This window comes from Geospiza fortis, unplaced genomic scaffold, assembly GCF_000277835.1.
Source record: "Geospiza fortis unplaced genomic scaffold, GeoFor_1.0 scaffold662, whole genome shotgun sequence".
NCBI classification, from domain to species: Eukaryota; Metazoa; Chordata; class Aves; order Passeriformes; family Thraupidae; genus Geospiza; species Geospiza fortis.
Genome location: NW_005054450.1, coordinates 1293034 through 1312867, shown reverse-complemented (window position 1 = coordinate 1312867; position 19834 = coordinate 1293034). Strand labels below are relative to the sequence as shown.

The 19834-nt window shown below is 40.2% G+C and overlaps 1 protein-coding gene across 1 annotated transcript in view; it reads right to left on the bottom strand.

Annotated features, from left to right (window-relative positions):
* PEX14 (peroxisomal biogenesis factor 14) overlaps positions 1-19834 on the bottom strand; it is a 62912-nt gene that overhangs the window by 20595 nt on the left and 22483 nt on the right. Inside the window, exon 3 of the mRNA XM_005427723.2 lies at positions 14218-14302. Within this exon, the coding sequence (XP_005427780.1) occupies positions 14218-14302 (85 nt within the window). The remainder of the gene's footprint in view (positions 1-14217; positions 14303-19834) is intronic.

Sequence of the window (19834 nt, the reverse complement as noted above, 5' to 3'; positions counted from 1 at the left end):
AATCTACAACATATCTTCAGGCAGCAGACACCATAATTCAACAGGTATAATTTTTGCTCCACAAACAGTTCAAAACAGAGAAAAAAAAGGAGATAGCAACATGACTCTAAATCATGCAAGACTGGTCCAGAAGTCCTCACCGACCTGAACTACAACTTGGGTACCTTCTTCTGAAGACCTGCCCATTACAGAATCATTCTCAGAAAACCATGGTCAGCAAAAAAGACAGAAGAAACAAGCATTTCTGTAACATAAATAAAAATCTCTCCTAAAAATGGAAGGAGATTTTATTTTCTCATCATCTGTGATGGTGCTATTTTTATTTTTAGGTCTCTTGCCTCCAGCTTTTCCTTTCTATTATCACACGAGCCTAAAGCACAGTACCTGCTGTAAAGCCTCCTCTGAGTGGACACTTAGATTATGTCCACTTGCCTGTTGCATGGCTAGAGCTGGAGACACTACATGTGTGACTAACCTGGAAGCCAGTGCTGCCTCACAGAAACATAGGACAAACATTCAGCCAGTTCATGATGTGAGAACACTACACAAGAACTAAAACCTCTGCATATTTGAAATTATTTCAAATTAGTATCTACTTGGCGTTTGAAGGCTTTGAAGACTATGCCAGGATACCAGTTCCAAGGTAGCTTATCAAGAATAGTACATAACCAGGGCTCTGACATCTGTTTAAAAGAAGTCCTTAGAGATCAAAAAATCCAGCTAATGGAAGAGACACTACTCCAGTAACCATAGTGCTGTCATGACTCGTTACCACAACTGACAACTCCCTAGAAATAAGACCAGGCATTCAGAGAAAACAAGTATTAGGTACACTAAACAGGTACGTTTCCAAGCACATCCAACCTGTGACCTGTAAATTGCTGCTGCTATTCCTGCAGAGAAGCAAGTCTCACAGTGATGGCTCCTGATCCTCATTATTTGTATCATAATACTCCTCAGAGATCCCAAAAGGCATTCACTGGGCAGGTATGGTGCCAGGAACTGTGCAGCCCACAGAAGGCAGGCAGACCCAAAGTGTCCCACAAGCAGTGTGAAGGAAAGACAGGCTGCAAAGAAAATCCCTGCACTCAAAAATGAAGTAACTTGCCCAGAGTACACACATCAGGCCTATGCAATTTCCTATTAAATTGGGAACTACAACATGAAACATTCTGTAAAGGTGAAAGATTATTAATTTCTTCTACATGTTAATTTCCAAAAGCAGCCCGGTTTGATACATGGCCCTTAAGAAACCCATGCACTACCATAGCTTATAAAGCTTACCACATATTTTAATAGCAGCAGTGACAGAAAACATTTGTGCTTCAGATCCATTTATTTTGTGTGAACAAAATATATTTTGTTAAGCAGCTTGTTGAGCAATAATAACAAAATGATTAGCCTTTGGCTACTCTTTGATCTGTGATATTATCTTTAGGAGCTTCTAAATAGAAAGCCAGAGGTGGTCTTAAATTCAAGTAAGGTAAAACACCAGCAAAACAGGAGGTTTGGTTTTGATCTACCTTCGAAACACCAATTTTAAATTGTATTTCCAACAACTTGAACCAGCATGTCACAAGAATTCCAATGCTGATTCAGAAGGAGCTGGCCAGGGGGGTTTTGCAGTCAACCAAGACATTTGTAACTCCAACTTCTTTGTTACAGCAGTGAAGAATCCCCAGGCCTTGCTGTGGTATGGGGGTGAACACAGACTGCATCAGGTCTGATCTCGAACGTGGAACTCTGGATCAGTCACTGCTGATCTGGGATTACTGGACTGGGCTGGCTTGCAATTCTAGAACCTGCCACTCTTTCTGCCAAAATCGGCATTCAAAAGAAAGGAATCATGTAACAGAACAACAATTTCAAGCCATTCTATGAAATTTTTAACCAGATTTTTCAGAATATCTGAAGGATGCCTTTGTTTTATATGTAAGAATGGGGAAATCTGTCCTGATGCACCATTTCTGTTTCCTTGCCCCAAACCCACTAACAAGAGCACCTGGCTATTTTCTACCTTAGACAAAACCAGTCACAGAGCAGCCTCTGCAGATGAAGATGAACTGCAGTGTGAAGAGCAACTTCCCTCAATGTTATTTATATCCTCTTTTACTTTAAACTTTAGAAAGGAACAAACCAAACACATTTGTACAGACTCATCACAGGAAAAATCATATTAAGTGTCTACAAATGAAGTTGGAGTGCTTGAAGAACACACAGTGAAGCACTGAACACGCAGTGTGACAGGGCATACTGGACACTCCCTCTGCCAGGAAGCTGCTATGGGGAGCATGGAGAACTCATAGCTACAGCTGCACATTTTGAGAACATGTAAAAATACATGGAACTGTGCATAGAAAAAGATATGGAAATGTAAAGAAACCAACACTGGGTGTGGAGCCATGAACACATGCCTTTTTCTGACAGGCATTTTCTCACAACCTTACAGAGCATCTTGGCTCCTCTAACTCAATTTCTATGAAGTGGAATTAGTGTTAGACACCTGTGAGTCAGGTAACATCACACTAAGAAGATAAGTTGAATTAAGAAAATTACATCTAAATGCTACATATTTGATTATTATGGTACAAATGTTTCAGGTAAATTTAGTTTGCACTTCCCCCAGAAAGACAGAGATGCTACTACACTATTATAAAAAGACAACGTCAGCAAGAATTCATTACAGATTATAAATCACCCTCGATCCTCATTATTCTGTTTTTGAGAAATTTTTTACATGCCATTAAAATATTTGCTGAATGTTACTAGAAAGGTAGCCACCTGTAAAATTAAAGGCTGATGCTGCCAGTAACAGTGTTGAAATACCTTCTGTTTAAAAGACAAACCTACTTTGTAATTTTTAACACAAGTATATAAATATTTCTCCACCCACCCTACACAATTTTGTTGGTTACATCACATCCATTTAGACAACAACCATCTATGTCATCACACAGGATGTTAATCTTGGGTGGGGAAGAAAGAAACAATAGTAAATTAACTTTTAAGAAACCAAGATTAGACATTTAAGCAGGGTCCTTCATGATGAAAGAACAACAAAGACAAAAAACATTAGGGGACAAGTCAACAAAATAGAAGAAGTTTCAAAAGATCATTTTTCATCTTTTGGTTTGTTTATTGCTTTTTTTTCTCCCCTTGTGGCTTCCACAGGGCCTCTTCAGGGCTCCAGAGAAAATTAAAGAGCCTGGATTAAACGCCCAAAGGACGACTAATGCTAACAATACTAAAAATAACGAGGTTAAGTGGTGTAAAAACTATGGTGACCACACACGGAGAACTGGAGTGGTAAGGTAGAAAAGGAGTTTCATCATTGCTCCCTCGGGACATGCACAGAACACAGTAACTGCTTCTAGTTCTCCGGGGTTCCGATTACCATGCCAAACACACCTCCAGAGTTTCCTTATTAGTATAATAAAAAGCCTCTACACATTTGTGCTCTATTCCCAGCCTTGCTATTGACCTTGTGTAGGCCATTTAACCTCCATCTGCCTCAGTTTCTACGTCTGTGAAAGAGAAATAATATTACACTGTATCTTTTCTAAAACATTTCACACTGGCACAATCATCATGTGCAAAGACTGACAGGTTTGAGAATCTATACACGCCTTATATGCACTTGAGTGCATATAACAAATCATTTATTCAAATAACATATTTATACCTTTTTTTTGGTAGATCGTCTATGGAAATAGTTTCAGATTTTTAAATCTCATCAAGGACTCAAATTCATGCATTGCTTTGACTGGGTGCTAAAATACAGGGCATGTCTCTGTTCTCTTCTTAGCCCAGTGCTCCTCTCAAAATCCAGTCACTGGAGTTGAATATTCAATAAGGAAATACAGAAATATCTGTAATTTTAACACTGTCTGTTGTCTTCTAATGCATCACAAAAATTCCAGCCCAGGAATTAAAATGGGAGTGGCTATACAAAATTCACACAGAAACTGGGGAGAACATTAAGAAACACTCAGGGGCATGTTCTTGCAATACAACACAAGTCGGATCAGTAGGGGAGGCACCTGAAGCAGTTCAAAGTATGAGGATAGCTCTTGGAGTTCCTGGGCTAGGAAATATTTCTAAACAAAGAATCACTGTACAAATAAAAAGGGAGTTAATAAAAATGGGAAGATATCCCCTTCTGAGCACTATGTAAGACTGTATCTCCTCTCTGGGATGCCAAAAAGTGGACCAACATCACTGTCCAGGTCTGCCCAAAGGGCTGTTCAAGGTGCAGGTCAATGATGAAGGGCCAAGGCTGCCCTCAGCAGATCCCTCTCTCTCCACGTGGCTCTGCACTCCAGTCTCAAAGCACAGGAACCAAGCCAGGCACAGGCACAACACTGATGTGCTGCTTAAGGGGCAGATCCCTGAGCAGCAGCTTCGTCCTTGGTCCCCAGGGATGCCACAGCCCCCAGACTCCCGAGTGCCAACGACCGCATACAACAACTCAGCCCTTACAGCAACCACTGGGAAAAAAGCTCACAAAACTGACTCCGATTCTTTTCTTCCTCTATTTCCTCCCTGGTTTTTTTTCACTGCTACTGCTGTCTGTGTCAGGTGGCCTGGCATGGAAAAAGCTCTCCTTTTATGATGAAATATGTGGGACCAGGTGAGGCCCTGAGTCCAGAGAAGCCAACAAATGGGCAAGAGCAGCTTGTGTTCCTCCTGACAGTGCATACACTGCTGAATGCCATCCTCAGCTATCCAGCTTTATGAGACACACACACCAGCACTCGCTTTACCCGACACTAAACTCACACCTCGCAAACAAATTATTTAACTACTCTATCCCCCAAGGAAGACAGAGATCATTTCAAATGCAGCTCCCTGCTCGTCTCTCACATACACGCAACGGCCTGATAGGTTAAATGCTGCCATTTAATTACAGTAATGGAACCTGCTATTTTTTGGTTCCCTTGAATCCTCTCTCGCTCTCTTTTTTAAACACATACAGAGTCATCTTTTAAACATGTATTTTATATCCTGAGTTTAACAGCTGCATTCTCCTGGTTACTTGAAGAGCAGGAGTAATGATATTCTGATATTCTTTCCAGTACCTCTGAGCAACAGTCTTTTAAACACTACATAAAAAACACAAGCTGGGGGATGCTGTAAGAAGGGATCCTGGCTAACACTGCAGAGGCCAATCTGCCCCTTCATTTACTTAGATGGTTTATGTTGATTTTATTGCATAAAACCAGCTTAACCTCTTCCACCAACCCTCAAAGCAGCTGGGGTTTGCAATGGTGGATAAACATGAAAATGCTTTAAGTAATTTTACTGAAAATTCTATACAGTACATCACACTGACAATATAGCACAATATGGTTGTATTTATAGATCTATGGCTGGCAGTCAGAATTATCTCAGATCTAACTGTTAATACATCTGCCTCAGTGTCCCCACCTAAAATTCTTCAGTTTCCCACTAAAATGTGGACTTTTCAAACTCTTTCGAGAATATAAAGGTCTAATGAAGATGAAAAAATGTAATCTGAAATGTTTTAAATTAATCTTATAATCTTGCCATTTCATAAAGGGTGTCACAAGCCTAGTCAGCTAATATTCATAGAGTACTTTGAAGATGCAAAGTGGCATAGAAATATGGGAAATAGGTGTGTTAAATTCTTGAGCATGCTGCGTAACACCTTTCTCTCAAGTGAATTCAGGAAGGAGGCTGTAGGTGGCCAAAGCCTAGAGTTTTATGGTTAGTTATTATTGAAGAAGGGCACGTAACACAGTACTACGAGTAACACAACAACTGTTAGTGGATTTTACATTTCATATTGCATAGCAATTAGAAAAAATCCAGAAGCAAAGCGTAGGTACTTCCAAGTCAAAATAAATTCTTACCTATACTAAGGCCACAACACTCTTAGAAAAATACCCATATTATACCTGTCCTCAGGTTGATTTGTCCTCTAAATGTGAAATGCTTATTTATTTGTTCCGTGGTAGTTGGCTCGCAATCAGCCAGCCAACCATGCAGGGATATTGCCCATCTTCATTCTCTGGTATGGATATCCACTGGTGTCTCTAAAGGATGGAATCTTAAAAGGTGAGGCAAGGCAGAGACAAAGACAAATTTAATTTTATCACCGTAAAAAGGGACATTTCCACATGGGCAGCAAGGACATGAATATCATGTGTATGCAGGGGTGGGGGGATTATAAACGCATTTTTGGCGAAATTCAATAAAGCTGATTCCACTGCATAAGGTCAGCAATTTACTTTTAAAAAATGATATGATTGCAACTTTTAATATAACCCATGTATTTGCTGCAAGATGCTCTAGAAGATTGTGTAATGTAACCACCTGACCTCTCTGCAGGAGCAGAGATCACCCCATTTACCCTTTATTGTCTTGCTAAAAGCAATGCACATTTGCACGGTATGACAAAGTCAACAGCTTTTACTTCAGAGCGCCTCAGGTTTCATGAGAATGAATTCTCTTCTCTGCTCCAGGAGAAGTGGAGTCACCTGGACTAGGCTCCAGGAGAAAGAATAGCAAGGAATGAACAAAAAACTAAATTAACCTCTTAGTTAAGAAAAGAATGATTGAACTCCAGACTAAAATTAAGAGTTTGCAGCAGAAAAGCAAACTGTAGGATTTCATGTTCAAGGGGACCCAAGACATAATTTTAAACAGAAGAGAAATGTTGTCTAAGAGATCCTAGATAATTATCTCATACATTTTACCTTTCCTAGCAGGAAAGTATCATTAGGTCTGAAATGGATTTTAGCAGAACACCACAGATTATCCTAACTACACTCCTTATTTTAGCCTCAAGAGGGAAGGCTGTCTCCTTAGACTTAGAATACCAGGTCCATTCTCAGAGCGGGTCAGAAGCTGAATTCATTTACTTGTTCTGGGAAGACTGTGGGGAAGCCCTGAGCTGGATGACCATGAAAAACAAATTCCTTCTGTCACAGAAATATTTTTATACAAACATACATAGATTTCTTCAACCATCTCAAGGTGAATCTTCCTTCAAAGGTCAAAGCTGCAGGGCTGGATTAGGATTGCACGCAATCTGCCTGAGCCTTGACATTCTGACATTCTAAAGTTTGCAGTTTTCTCCTCCCATACATAGCTGATGGAAGTAAACTCCTAATCTCTCTGAAAGTGTGGCTTTTACTGCAGTACCTTCAAAAATCACACACAGCAGCACCAAGAACTCTGAAACAAGCATATCAGAGCAGTTTATGAACATAGCTAACATAAATCTTACTGAGTCAATAAGGCAAAAGTGGTAATTAACCCCATTTTACAGATGGGCAAGCTGCAAACAAGAAACTTAACCAAAGCCAAGGAAGCAGTCATGTCTCAGATCTCCCATGCCTGCTTTTAGATTGTAACTACAAAAGTGACTTTCTCTTGGACTTGGCATTTACTTTCACTCAAAAGCATTATAAATAAATATTTAAATTTACAAGTCAGACTTAGGGGCTGGGTCTTTTTTGCCCATGACTAAGGCTAATGATTTCAGGCCTTGGAATATAATTGACTATTTTAGCATTATCTTCTAGGTAGACTTCAATTCACTCTGCTGTAATCATATTGTTTTTTCAGTACTACCAGGAATGGAAACATTATTTTGTCAGTAAACAAGGCAGATATGACTCAAAATACACTCAATGAGCAATAGGAGTTAATTTTGCAAAGCCATTTTTAACGGCTCTTTTACATTAAATAGTCACTGTCAGATAGCCAAGTGGAGAGACATCATTAAACCCATGACATTCCAATTATTTCTTAAAATTAAGCTTACAAACAGCATTTTGCAGCATGCACAACTTCCTAAGCATCAAAACGGTCTGTTCCAATTTATCAATAATTTTCAAGCCAAGAAAAGATTGGCTTCCTTTCTACACTGCATCACATGAGCAGTTATGTCTAACCTGCTGTCAGGTGGTTTTCTGCCCTCTCATAAATGACTAGTGACTGGGACAAGAGTCAGAGATGAGCAATAAACTGATTTCTCCATGTTTATAGGGACTGAACAAACTAGTTTTTCCAAACTTCCTTTCAAATCTTGAGGAATGATAGCGAAGGGCTTCTTCAACTATATTCTTCCCAAAACCCTCCAAAGAAGCACCATATCTGATTCCCAGGATGTCTTAAGGTTGAGCAGTTTACCACATTTTGTTAGCACTACTGTACATTCCTTGTCACCAAAGAAGCCAAGAAAATCCGTACAGTTCATGACAAGTTCAGACATCACAAACAGTGGTAAAATTGATGGGGAAAGGAGTCAGCATGATGAATAGGCTGGTACTGAACAGCAGGTGACAGATCCGCATGCAAAAGAGTGGCAGGACAGGAAGACATCTCCTTCTCAGCAGATGGATAGTGATTCTCAATCATTTTCAGGAAGAAAAAAGAAGGCAACTAATACAAAACACAGAAAGGTGGAACTAATTTCTGGATCACAAGCACATCTATTCCTCTGCATTATGATACTCCAGGAGTGGAATGTGTGTGTTGAACATTATCAGCACTGGGCAAACACAGCAGAGTGCCACAAATGGATGTGATTACCCCTAATGCTGATTTAGATAGGAACTGGTGTGAGTTTGTTAGCAATGACAGCTTTCATTCTCTCACTCTTCATTCTTAAGTTCCCTAATAAGCTCTTTGGGAGACAATCACATTTCCCCATTTATGCAGGGCTGTGTAGAGCCAAAGCTTGGATGGGAGGCACCTAAAGAACACTGGTTGCATGACAGGTGCAGGACATATTTTTCTTTATCCTAGCAAAATATTACAAGGCACACTAGCTGTCTTGCACAGTCATAAACAGAGGCCCAACCATCTTTAGTAATTAAATATCCCATGGTGCTTTTCAAGAATCTTAGTAAATTTTTTACTCAGTAATTACATTCTCTATCCCTAAAGCTCCCTCTGCAAGATCACTTAGATAAAGTATTCTTCATTTCCTCTCCTAAAAATCACAAAGTGATGTTGAACAGCTGCTGTTGTCTACCTCAGAGGTGGATGCTTTTTAGTGGGAAGCACAGTGAGATCTAGATCAAACCATGATTCTGATAATGATAGCTAACCCTATAAACATCATCCAACATGCTCCATGCTACTAGCTGCAAAGTTTCCATAGTTAATGGGTACAATGTGCTCCAAAATCCTGAAATGAAACGCATCATGAAAACGCAGAATGTGCTGACTTCCATTCAACTCTAACACGCAGAATGTGCTGACTTCCATTCAACCTCTACAGTGATTTCTGCAAGTCTACACAAGATGTTAGAGTTACTTTATGCTACTTGAACACCTGCTGCAAACTTCTTAAATAATCAGAAAGCACCTCCCTGCTTCTACCTATGCTAGTGAACTCTCTCTTGCCGTGTGTTGATTTGTACTAGGAACTTAAAACACTAAGCATGCTCTTGCAATAAATTTTTGCTATCAGTATCTGAACTCCAGGTCCTGCTTGTAGCTTTGCAAGTTCAAGTGATGAGGTCTGTGCAGGCACTGGTGTGAGCAGCTAGAGAACAAGTTACCTGAGATGCAAGGACAAAACAGGACAAGCCTCACTCACACAATCAGTCGTGCAATTGTCTGGTTGGGACAGTGCACCGTTTTTACAGTAGCTAGTATGGGGCTATGTTTTGGATTTGTGCTGAAAACAGTGAACAGATTATACCTGTGTCCCTTGATCAGCTGAGGTCAGCTGACCCATCCTCTCGTGCACTTCCAGCCTCCTCACTGTTGGGGTGACAAGTGGAAAAGGCCTTGGCTCTGTGTGCAAGCACTGCTCAGATAAAACACCTCTGTACTACCAACACTGTCCTCAGTACAAATCCACCACAGCACCACCCACACCAGGCACTATGGAGAAGCCAACACCAGCATAACAGTGAAATAAAGCCCTTACTCCTTTTCTGCACCATCTCTCAATCCATATCCTGACAGGAAGTTTCAAGAGAATGACAAGTCACCTAGCATTCCTTGAACAGTCAACACTTATGGTCTAATCCCACATTTGTGTATCAAACATGGTACTTTCTAGAAAATAATAAGGTTTGGAGAGCCAGAGCAGTTTGGCCTAAATAGGTATTTTGACACCATAGGTTACTAACTCTTATTTTTCCAGCTGAGTTGGCACTGGACTCCATTGGCTTGCATTGTATTTTATTCTCAAGAAAAGCCTTTACAAAAACTGTTTGAGCTTCACTGAGACATGTTAAAGAATTAATTACAAAGTAAAGCTGAAGGAGAAAATTAATTTTGGAAACACAAGAGGTTACTTTTCTTTTCCTCCCTTTTCTGGAAGTGGGGGAGGAAAGGCAGTTATTTTCATCTTCATGCTGGGGGCAGGAGCTGGGAGCTGTCCAGTCGATAACCTGGCCATCAGAACAAGGTTTGTAATTAAAAGGTCAGTGACCTGGAAAGCTGGGGCCTCACTCTCAGAGCTTCTCAGTAATGACGGCACTATTAAATTAAGACTGTTATGAAATCAATGCTAAAAAAGCTTTCATGGTAACGAGATTCCATTCAAGGACATGCAAACTGCCTCATGAAATGGACTTAAATTATAAAAAAAAAAAAGAGTAATAAAAGAGGGTTAAATTGAAATCTGCCGAAGAATTTGCTTTTTTTAAGCCCTCCAGCAGTGGACTGTGCCCCCATCCTTCAGGTCCAGAAGGTGATTCACTTGGGTTTCTTTGACAAAGGGGAAAAGGCAGGTTCAACTTCCAAGAATGCAGACTACAGAAAGAGGAACAAAATCAAGTCAGTTTTTGACTGGTGATTCTGGGGCTGACAGCATTTGTTTCCAGGGGATCAAGTGCCTTTGAGCTCTGACTGGGAAGGGCACGTAGAATTAAGTAATTTTTTCATCTCTTCAGAAATCACCATAGTCTGGCATCTTGACACTGGAAAAATTTTCTGGAACATTGATGCACTGCAGAAAACCTTCTGAGTGGACATTTTCCCAACATAACTCAACAATTGTACATTAACTTGCTTTAATGCACCTCTGTTCTTCCATCACTATTATTTCTGAGCTCCTCATATGCTTTCATCAGTTCCCACAATCCCACTCTGGAAAGGCATTACTGTAGTCATTTTACAGATGAAGAGAACGAGCAACTAAGAAAACAGTTCTTCATCCAAGATGACACAACAAGCCTGTAACCTCGCAGTTTTCCCCTTCTCTGCCCCAAAAACCCAGCACCCTGGAAGCAGAGCTTACCATGTATAGTGCATTTCCACCCCCTTTCTCTGTCTTGCCAGAATTTAAGAGATTCAGAGCACACAAAATTAACAAGCCACACGAGTTACCGGATGGGTAACTGAGCAGTGCAGGACATCTGAGGCACAACAGTTAAATGACAGACACATTTCCACAAGGGTTTAAGCCCCACATGCTGTCTAATTACTCCCAAGGCGCCGCTGATTCTGTGGCATGTCATCAGCAGAATCAGCGAGTTGGACAAAAAACAAACAGCATCTTTTTTTTCTTTCTTTTCTTTCAGATACTCTGAGGGGAAACAGCTGTTTTTCCCTTCATCTGAAGAAGTTCATGATAAAAAGGAGGAAATGTCATAAATTACACAAAATGCCAGTGTAAGCTTCAAAGAAAATGATAAATGATTCTAATAACTTCATGTTTCTCATTAATGCCTCTGTATATGGGAGTTTAAAAGTGCTTAAGACAACAGAGAAATCTCATCTGACTTTTGAAAGCCCTTTTACAAATCCAGGATACCCTCACTCTCCCAACTGTCATCAACACTCTACCACCCCATGTGCCAGAGAGAGCAGTTCAGCACCACCTGAACTGCACAGAACCAGAACACCTGATTTCAGCCTCTACAACTATTGTTTCACCAAACCCAGTCCAGCTGATAATCCTGCAGAAACTTTCATTTTTCATCTCACTGAAATGTATTAAACCAAATCCAGCTCCCATACTAAAAGGAAATAAAATTTGATTGGCCCTTATGAGGAAGAAGATGCTTATAGAAAAAGAAGAAAATATTTTAATTCTAGGAAGAACCACCTCTATGAGTCTCAGAAGTGAAATTTCTTAAGCCAAGTCAGGCTTGCAGGACCTTTTTCAACTGGCAGTGAGGACTCTCTACCAGACAGCCTCAACTGGGGATAAACATTATCACCGGGATGACAGGGACTGTACATCAGAGAACAGGGGGAACAGCCTACCAAACCCTGTAGTCCCTCATCTGCTTGGGCCTAAACCAGCCACAACATCTACGTTTCAAGAACTGACTCCATCTGCTAGACCACATAGGCACCACGCCAGCACGGAACACAGGCCACATTCCATGTGGACATACTTCCAGTGACTGCTGGATACAGGCGCTACTGGACCCTACTCCTTCCTATCTCCTATGGTTAAGTTTAGAAAAAAACAATTAGCAAAGAGGGAAGGAGGGCTAATTAACACACAGGAACAAACAAACAGTTCTACCAAACCATTTCTGCTCTTTAGTAATTATTAGCCAAGTAATTCATAAGAAGTATTAGTCCGGCCACAGTTTCTCTGCGCCTCCATCTCCCCACCCTTCCTCTTCTCCCAGTCAGGGATTTATTAAAATTAAACAGATTAGATGGAGCTCCTGATACGAAAAACTGTTCAGCGAAGCCTGCGGTGGGGAAGTGCAGAGCAAACACCAGAGACATTTGTCTCTAAATTGTTCTAAATACCTTCTGCAAATGAAATTCTAACCCAGCTGTGTTGAGAGAGAAAATGAGGACTAACTGGTCATTGTCAGCACAGAAGAAGATCAGGCAGTTATAATATTGCACAATATACTGGGGGCTAAGGATCTCTCAGCAACAATAGATTTTGTATCAGGTTACCCCGGGTAATCAGCACAGCTTTTAGGCTCAGCTTTCCCTTGCTTCATTGCTTCGATGATAGAGTTGAAATCCCCAAGCTTTTATGATTAATTACTCCCCGTAGGTCCACATATTTCAAGGAAAAACTCATGGTGCACAGCGACCAACAGGCTCCAAATTTTAATGTCATCCTGATGGCAGGGCAGGGCAAGCAACATCCCTACGTGATTGGAATGTCCTTTTAACTGGCACTAGGACAAGCAGTGAGAGGATCACACTCAAAATGATGTGCCCCTCGTCATGACATCATTGCCAAAACACAAGGCTGCCATTCCCTTCTAGGTTCTCTGCTATTCAGGATGAGAAAACTGGTGCATATAATATTTGAACTCTCCATCTCATGACTTCAGGTCTCAGGCATGTCAATAGGCAGTTCATAACTCCAAACAGAAAAATACGTATTTCATAGGCTTCCCTACTTTTCAAAGCTCAAGATCTTTAGCTCTAGAATTTGATGTACCTTGAAGTACTTATGACTTCAATGTGTATGTGGGTCACTCCCCTCTGAAGTTTGGAATTTGTGTTTTCAGCATCATTTCAACACCTTACAGTGCTCTACAACACACGTAATTAACTTCAAGTTAAAGCTGTTGTTATTTATGTCTTCTGGTAAGCAATATGGTCCCGGGACTGCAGCAAAATATAGAGTGAACATCACCTGGAATGCACTGCAAGTTGTGGAATAAAAACTTTAGAAATAAAATAGAAACAAAAGATAGTTCCACTATGAGTCAGAAAGTAAAATAAATTTTCTGTAGGCAATGACCAAAGTATGCTGCACCTCACTAAGATGATATAGGATTTGTCAGGATCTGTTCTATCCCTGCTATAGAAAAGGGCTAAACTCAGTCAGTAGTTTACCATTTCAGCCTGAAAGTCAGGTTGACCCCAAGCTTGACCTTAACCTGACCTTGTTGACTTTTACCAGGTTCTTTGCCTCTCTCTGGCTCTCTTTGGAAACATTTGACCTTTTCACCCAGAGATTGGCCATTCTAATGCCAGTGTCAGTAAGGTTTGAACTGACCAGCTAGTCCACAAGCATGAACTGTCCTCATTGCAGAAAAGATCTGATAACAGTTAACCAGAAATTTCCCATGTGTCTTTTGTATTCTACAATTCCACATCTGGTGCAAATATTGTACTAGTCAGTTGGGAAGAAAAGAGACTGATATTTCTTATAAACCTCAGATCTTCTTTTGGGGCAGACTAAGTGCTTTGTCTGTAACATCTAATATTCCACAGCAATACATTTTGACTTTACATTAATTCAAGGTCCCTCATTATCATTGAGACGACAACCTAAAGAGTTCATACCTTTCTTCTTCAGGAATGCTCTTCTGGTTGCAAGAGGACTTTGGCGGACTCGTGGATTCTGTAAAAATTTCACTGCTGTCACAATCTGAGGAGAGTAGGAGGATTGGAGAAAAAAAAAAGAGAGAAAAGATCCAAGTTAGGCATGGTCAAATCCCTATTTTATATTAGGCACCGTGGACTGCAAGGTAAGGCAACACACCCATCACACGGAGATTGTCTGGAGACAACACCAACTTTCAGAAATGGTTCAGCAAGTATCAGAGTTTTTGGTTTAACTCTAAACAGCACAATTATCATGTTTAGCTTACAAGTTTCTTGTTTAATTACTTTGGGAGCAGCTCTACCTGTACAAAAAACTCCTTTAAGATTATTACATGCTTCTGTTATTTACATTGTGATCTTCTTACCTAAGTTGGCTCCTACAGTTAAAGCCAGCCTTGAGTCAATGCATGTGATCTGCAACAGTTGGCTTATTGTAAGAATGCTTCCTTTCTATCTGACTTAAAGCTCCCTGCAGATTCTAAGAGATCAAGGCCTTTTCTGCCATCATTCTAATTTATTGAAAGCAATAAATAAACCTCAGCTTCTCATGACTAGAGAAGAAGCGACTTCACATGTTTTGGATCACATAACAACAATCAAAAAAGTCACTTGGAATGACACAAATGGGTAGGCAAGTAGTTAAATTTAAATTGCACACCAGCAAAAGCCACAGATGACTTTTGCCTACAAACTGACTTCTACATCCTTCTTGAAGGTGACAGAGCACCTAAAACAGAGCACTTGTACAAGCAAAGGGTAAAGTCTGGGATAATACTCAATGGCATCAACAACAACAGCACTAGATGTTTACATTTCCATTTAGTGCCAGTGAAAGGTATTTGGTTCTTTTCTTCATATGGTAGTTCCATTTCCCACATACTTCCCTATATTGTCATACACGTTATTACATGTTACTGCACCAGTGATTCCCTCCACTTTTATACAAAAACATCTGTTCTGATTGTGGCATCATGAGGAATAATGTGCTAACAGCACATCCATGTGAACTAGTGGAAGAGATTACTTTCCTTCTCTAGTGCTAAAATTAACCATCCTAATATGCTAGACCCATGTTATTCAGGTCTTTAAGAGTTTATCTTAAAATACAGTTTCTGGAATTCAGTTCCAAAAAGGTTTCCAAAACTTTGACAGCAGAAAAAGAAGGGAAAATACAGCATCACTCCTGAAATCACTAAGTTTCACTTTGTGTTTGAATCAAACACTTCGAATATGCATTTCTGGTCAGAGAGCAAAGTTCTGATGGGTTTAATGGCACTTTCAATGTACTCCTCAGTGCATTCCATCAATGTTTTTTTCTTTTAAATTGCATCTCTTATTTCTTTAAATACATTAATCAGGCTAGTGTAGGCAAAACGGATCCATTGGACAATGCAATAAACATGAATTATCATCTATCCAACATGCATAATGGCTTAAAAATACATAATAGCAGGTGTAGTTTAAATGATTAGTTATTACACCTGTGGTGGGTCTGATTCAATTGGGGAAAATCATCTTTAATAGGTTAAAAGGTTTAGATCACCAGGCTTCCCTTAAAGTGGCTGTAGAGAGGGTATGATGGAGTACGCTGTCATTACTAATTCATTTAAGAAAAACATGGGGGATACAGCAAAGAACAGCATAAACGAGTGAATCCAATTTAAACATCAGGTAAAGCAGAAAACACCTTTTAAAAAAGCATGATAAATGAATTTGGAAGAGAGATGAAATTGACATATTTATTTTAACGGGAATTTGACAAAGTCCCAGCACACTTCAAAGTTGGGAGGATAAAATGAATGGGGTATTTTTAATTCTTTTCATTTTCTTGTTTTCCTGCATTTTTTCCTTAAGTTCCATTCAGTAATTTTGAACCACAAAACAGCAGAGTAAAAACCACCCCACATAAAGTATACTTTGGCTTCATTTATGTGCACTTGATCTGTCTCCAGCTGAAATGCAGGTGACAGGCAAATCGCAGATTTAAACTGTGCTGATATTGCTGTGCCAGATGCAGAAATATAAAGCGCCCAAACTAATAACCTTAAGATAATATGCTGAATAAGAAAGATGCCCAAATGAGCAGACCGACAGACACTTGAACATATCAAAGCCACTCTCCTTCTAACAATAATTACTTGTTTGTGTCTTCAGACACTCCTTAACACTCCCTCCCACATTTAGTGAGATAGACATGAACGGCCTGCAGACCTGCAGTTCTGCAAGCTCTTATATTTAATTATCAATTTTTAAGTATTACAAAACCTGTGAGAAATAAGCAGTATTTTTCATTATGCTAATTCAATCACAACCATGTGAACATTTCATTGATTCTAACCCTTTATTAAAGCTTATTTTTGCCTTATAAAGATGTAAACATTTCGGTAGTAAATTTCAGTCCAAAATAAACTTCTATTTTATCTCTCCCCTGCATTACTTCCTCCATTATTCACAGCCTTTTTAATCTTAAAACAAAATGAAATTACAAGCAACAACAACTCCATAAAAAGAATCCTGGACATGTATTCCTCCCTCCGGTAATCCCATGTTTCTCATACTGTGTTTGCATTTACCTCTGAACATTCGTTCCTATAGGCTGAGATGAAATGTCTTCATTTTTATAATTAATCTCGTATACACGAGTAACTTACAAAGCAATTTTGGCCATGTCAAGATGCCAATATTTTCAACAAACATACACAAGAATTTCCCTACCTTCTATGGATCATTTTCCTTGCACAAACAAGAGCAACTGCACTCCATAATTTAAACAACAGAAAAAGGAGGAGGAAGATGAGAAGACTTGCAGTCCTATGTACAGCCAAAAAAATCATGTGGCAAATAGCACTGTGACTCAGCTGCTAACATTGTTCCATACTATTTCTGTAGCATTTGTAACACTTCTCCAAATTTTTATGGTATTAGGACACTGCCAAATAATGAGCATTGTATCACTGTGTTGATTCTTAGATTGCCAGCACGCACTGTCGAGCAGAGTGGCTTTATCTAATGGATCAGGTACTTGTATTAAAGAGAGTGTATTTGGTTTTTAAAAAGCCAGTCAATCCCATAAACTTGCTTTCCCTTCACCATCTCTCCTGCAGCAACAGGACTCACAAAGACATCTTTCTGACTGGGAAGAGATGGGTGGAATCCTGCAGCAGGTCATGTCCTACAGTTTGATTTTTCAATTAAAAGATCAATGTCACTATTCATAGATTATATTTGCAACTGGACAAATTACATAAATTCAGGCCAAATATTCTGCTTCAATGTCAAAAATATAACATAAAGACAGGAACTTTATTGCAGATGCTATGGAAGAGCAGAGGGCTGGCAAAATTCTGGGCCAAAGCACAGCACTTGGATGTTAACTTAGCAGCCAAGGCCCTCCATTCCTAATTTCCCTCCCTTTTGTGTTAATGGGGAAGATAAAGGCAGCCTTATTTCTTATTGTGCTTAAAGCTGCAGGGTTTCCAGGAAAGCAATCTAAGCTAGTTTATCAGTTGCTTACATTAAAAAAATAAACCACAAAATTTAAAGTACTGTGGCAAATGTCTATTCTCTACCAACTCAGAAATAAAAAGCAAAATAACAGAAATGTAAAAGATCTTTACCAATAAAAGTTACAAAGGATTTGGTAAGAGAGTTCCACATGGAAAACAGACTCAAAAGCCACTGGGAGTGCAGCCTTAAGAGCTCTAATAGATTTCCTAATCCTGGGAACCCTCTGTAGGTTATTACTAAACAGCATTTGTTGATAGACTGAGACTTTGAGATGACCTGTGATGTAAAGGTTGGGTCTGAATTATACGTTGCAAGGGATGGTATTTTGTCTTTCTGAGTGGATCTGTATCTGTTTAAAAGCAACACTTCTTTTCATTAAGCAGAGGCGGCCCAGGCCATGAACTATGCACAGACAGTTTACATTACATGTGCGGAAGCAATCAACACTGGCAATATACATGACGTATGTAAAAGAAGTTGGAATTAATTTTTTTCCAGTGTATTAAAAAATAATAATATGGCAGTATCAACAAACACTCAACCTATTTCAGCCAGAGCAGAAGGCCACAGCTATAGGGCAAATGGAACTGATCAATATATTAGCCTACAGCAACACCCCCTCAGTGTACGGCTGTATGTTTGCAAGGCTCGGAAGATTAAATTGTCTGTGAAAGGTTTCTGCACTCCTACTCTAAAGGAGATACCCAGAATCCTGTTAACAAGCATCAGGCTGAAGCCAACTTACGTTTTAACAAGGGCTGACTTAAAAGCCTGGCACAACAGTGAACAAGAAAGCCCCTTGCAACAGAAATGCTGTGTTTTAGTAAGAAATCAGTGCCCTGCCAGGACTAACTTGACAAATATGGTTATCGGTGGCACACGGAAATAGTTGCAAAGCAGCTGTTAATCAGGGAAACACATCACAGAACGCTGATGCCAGCACTCGGGAAAAATGCAAGGGGCTAATTATGAAGCCATATATCTCAGTAAGGAGGCACCGCTGCCGCCCGGCGGGCCCGGGACGAGCCGTGTCCGCGCCGCGCTCTGCACCCCGGCACTGCCGCGGAGCTGCACTTGTGCTCGTGAGGGAATGAGCTGCGGGCCAGCCGGGGGAGCAGGAACGCTTCAAAGCTCCTGTGATTTCACTGAGATTTAAATGAACACGTACAGAACCCCAGGAATTATTTCGGTTGAGATATAACCTAGAAACGTACAAAGTTCGGCAGATCTCAAAGTTGGATGGAGAAAAGTTTAAAAATGCTGTAACAACAATGGCAAAGCCCTTATGTAAAACAGTGAGGGGGGAAAAAAATAGAGTTGAAAGCAAGATTCATGGGAGGCAGAAAAGCAAGATTCATGGGAACAAAGGCAAGGAAGAAACATACTTAGAGCCATATCTGAGATGAAGAACCTGGAACTAAGAGACTACAGAATAGCAGCCAAAAAAAAGAAAAAACCAAAACACCAAACAAATAAACACAAAAAAAAAACAAAAAACCAAAAAAAAAAAAAAAAAACCCACAAAAAAAAACCCCCCCAAAAAAAAAAAAAAAAAAAAAAAAAAAGGTAAAAAAAAAAAGCCAAACCAAGGGGAAAAAAAAAAAAACACAAAAAAAGGGGAAATCCTAGGTGCTCAGAACTTGGACTATGAGTGACACCTAACTCAGCAGCACCCACATGAAGGGTAAGGAAACTGACCCTGGCCATGTCCCTGTCATGGGTCCCACTCAGCCTGGAGAAAACGAGGTTCGGGGGAAACCTTTTTGCTCCCTACAACTCTCAGTCAGGAGGTTGTAGCCAGGCGGGATTTGGGAACTTCTCCCACAAAACAAGCGACAGGACAAAACATAGTCTTAAACTGCATCTGGGGAGGTTCAGGTTGGACACCAGGAAGAATTTGTTCACAGGGTGATTGGACATTCGAAGGGGCTGCCCGGGGAGGCGGTCAGAGAAAGCCCGGACGCGGCTCTCAGTGCGGTGGTGTAGTTAACAGGGCAGTGCTGGGTCACAGGCCGCACTCCACGATCCCGCAGGTCTTTCCAAGCCGACCCTGTGAGGGCGAGGCCCC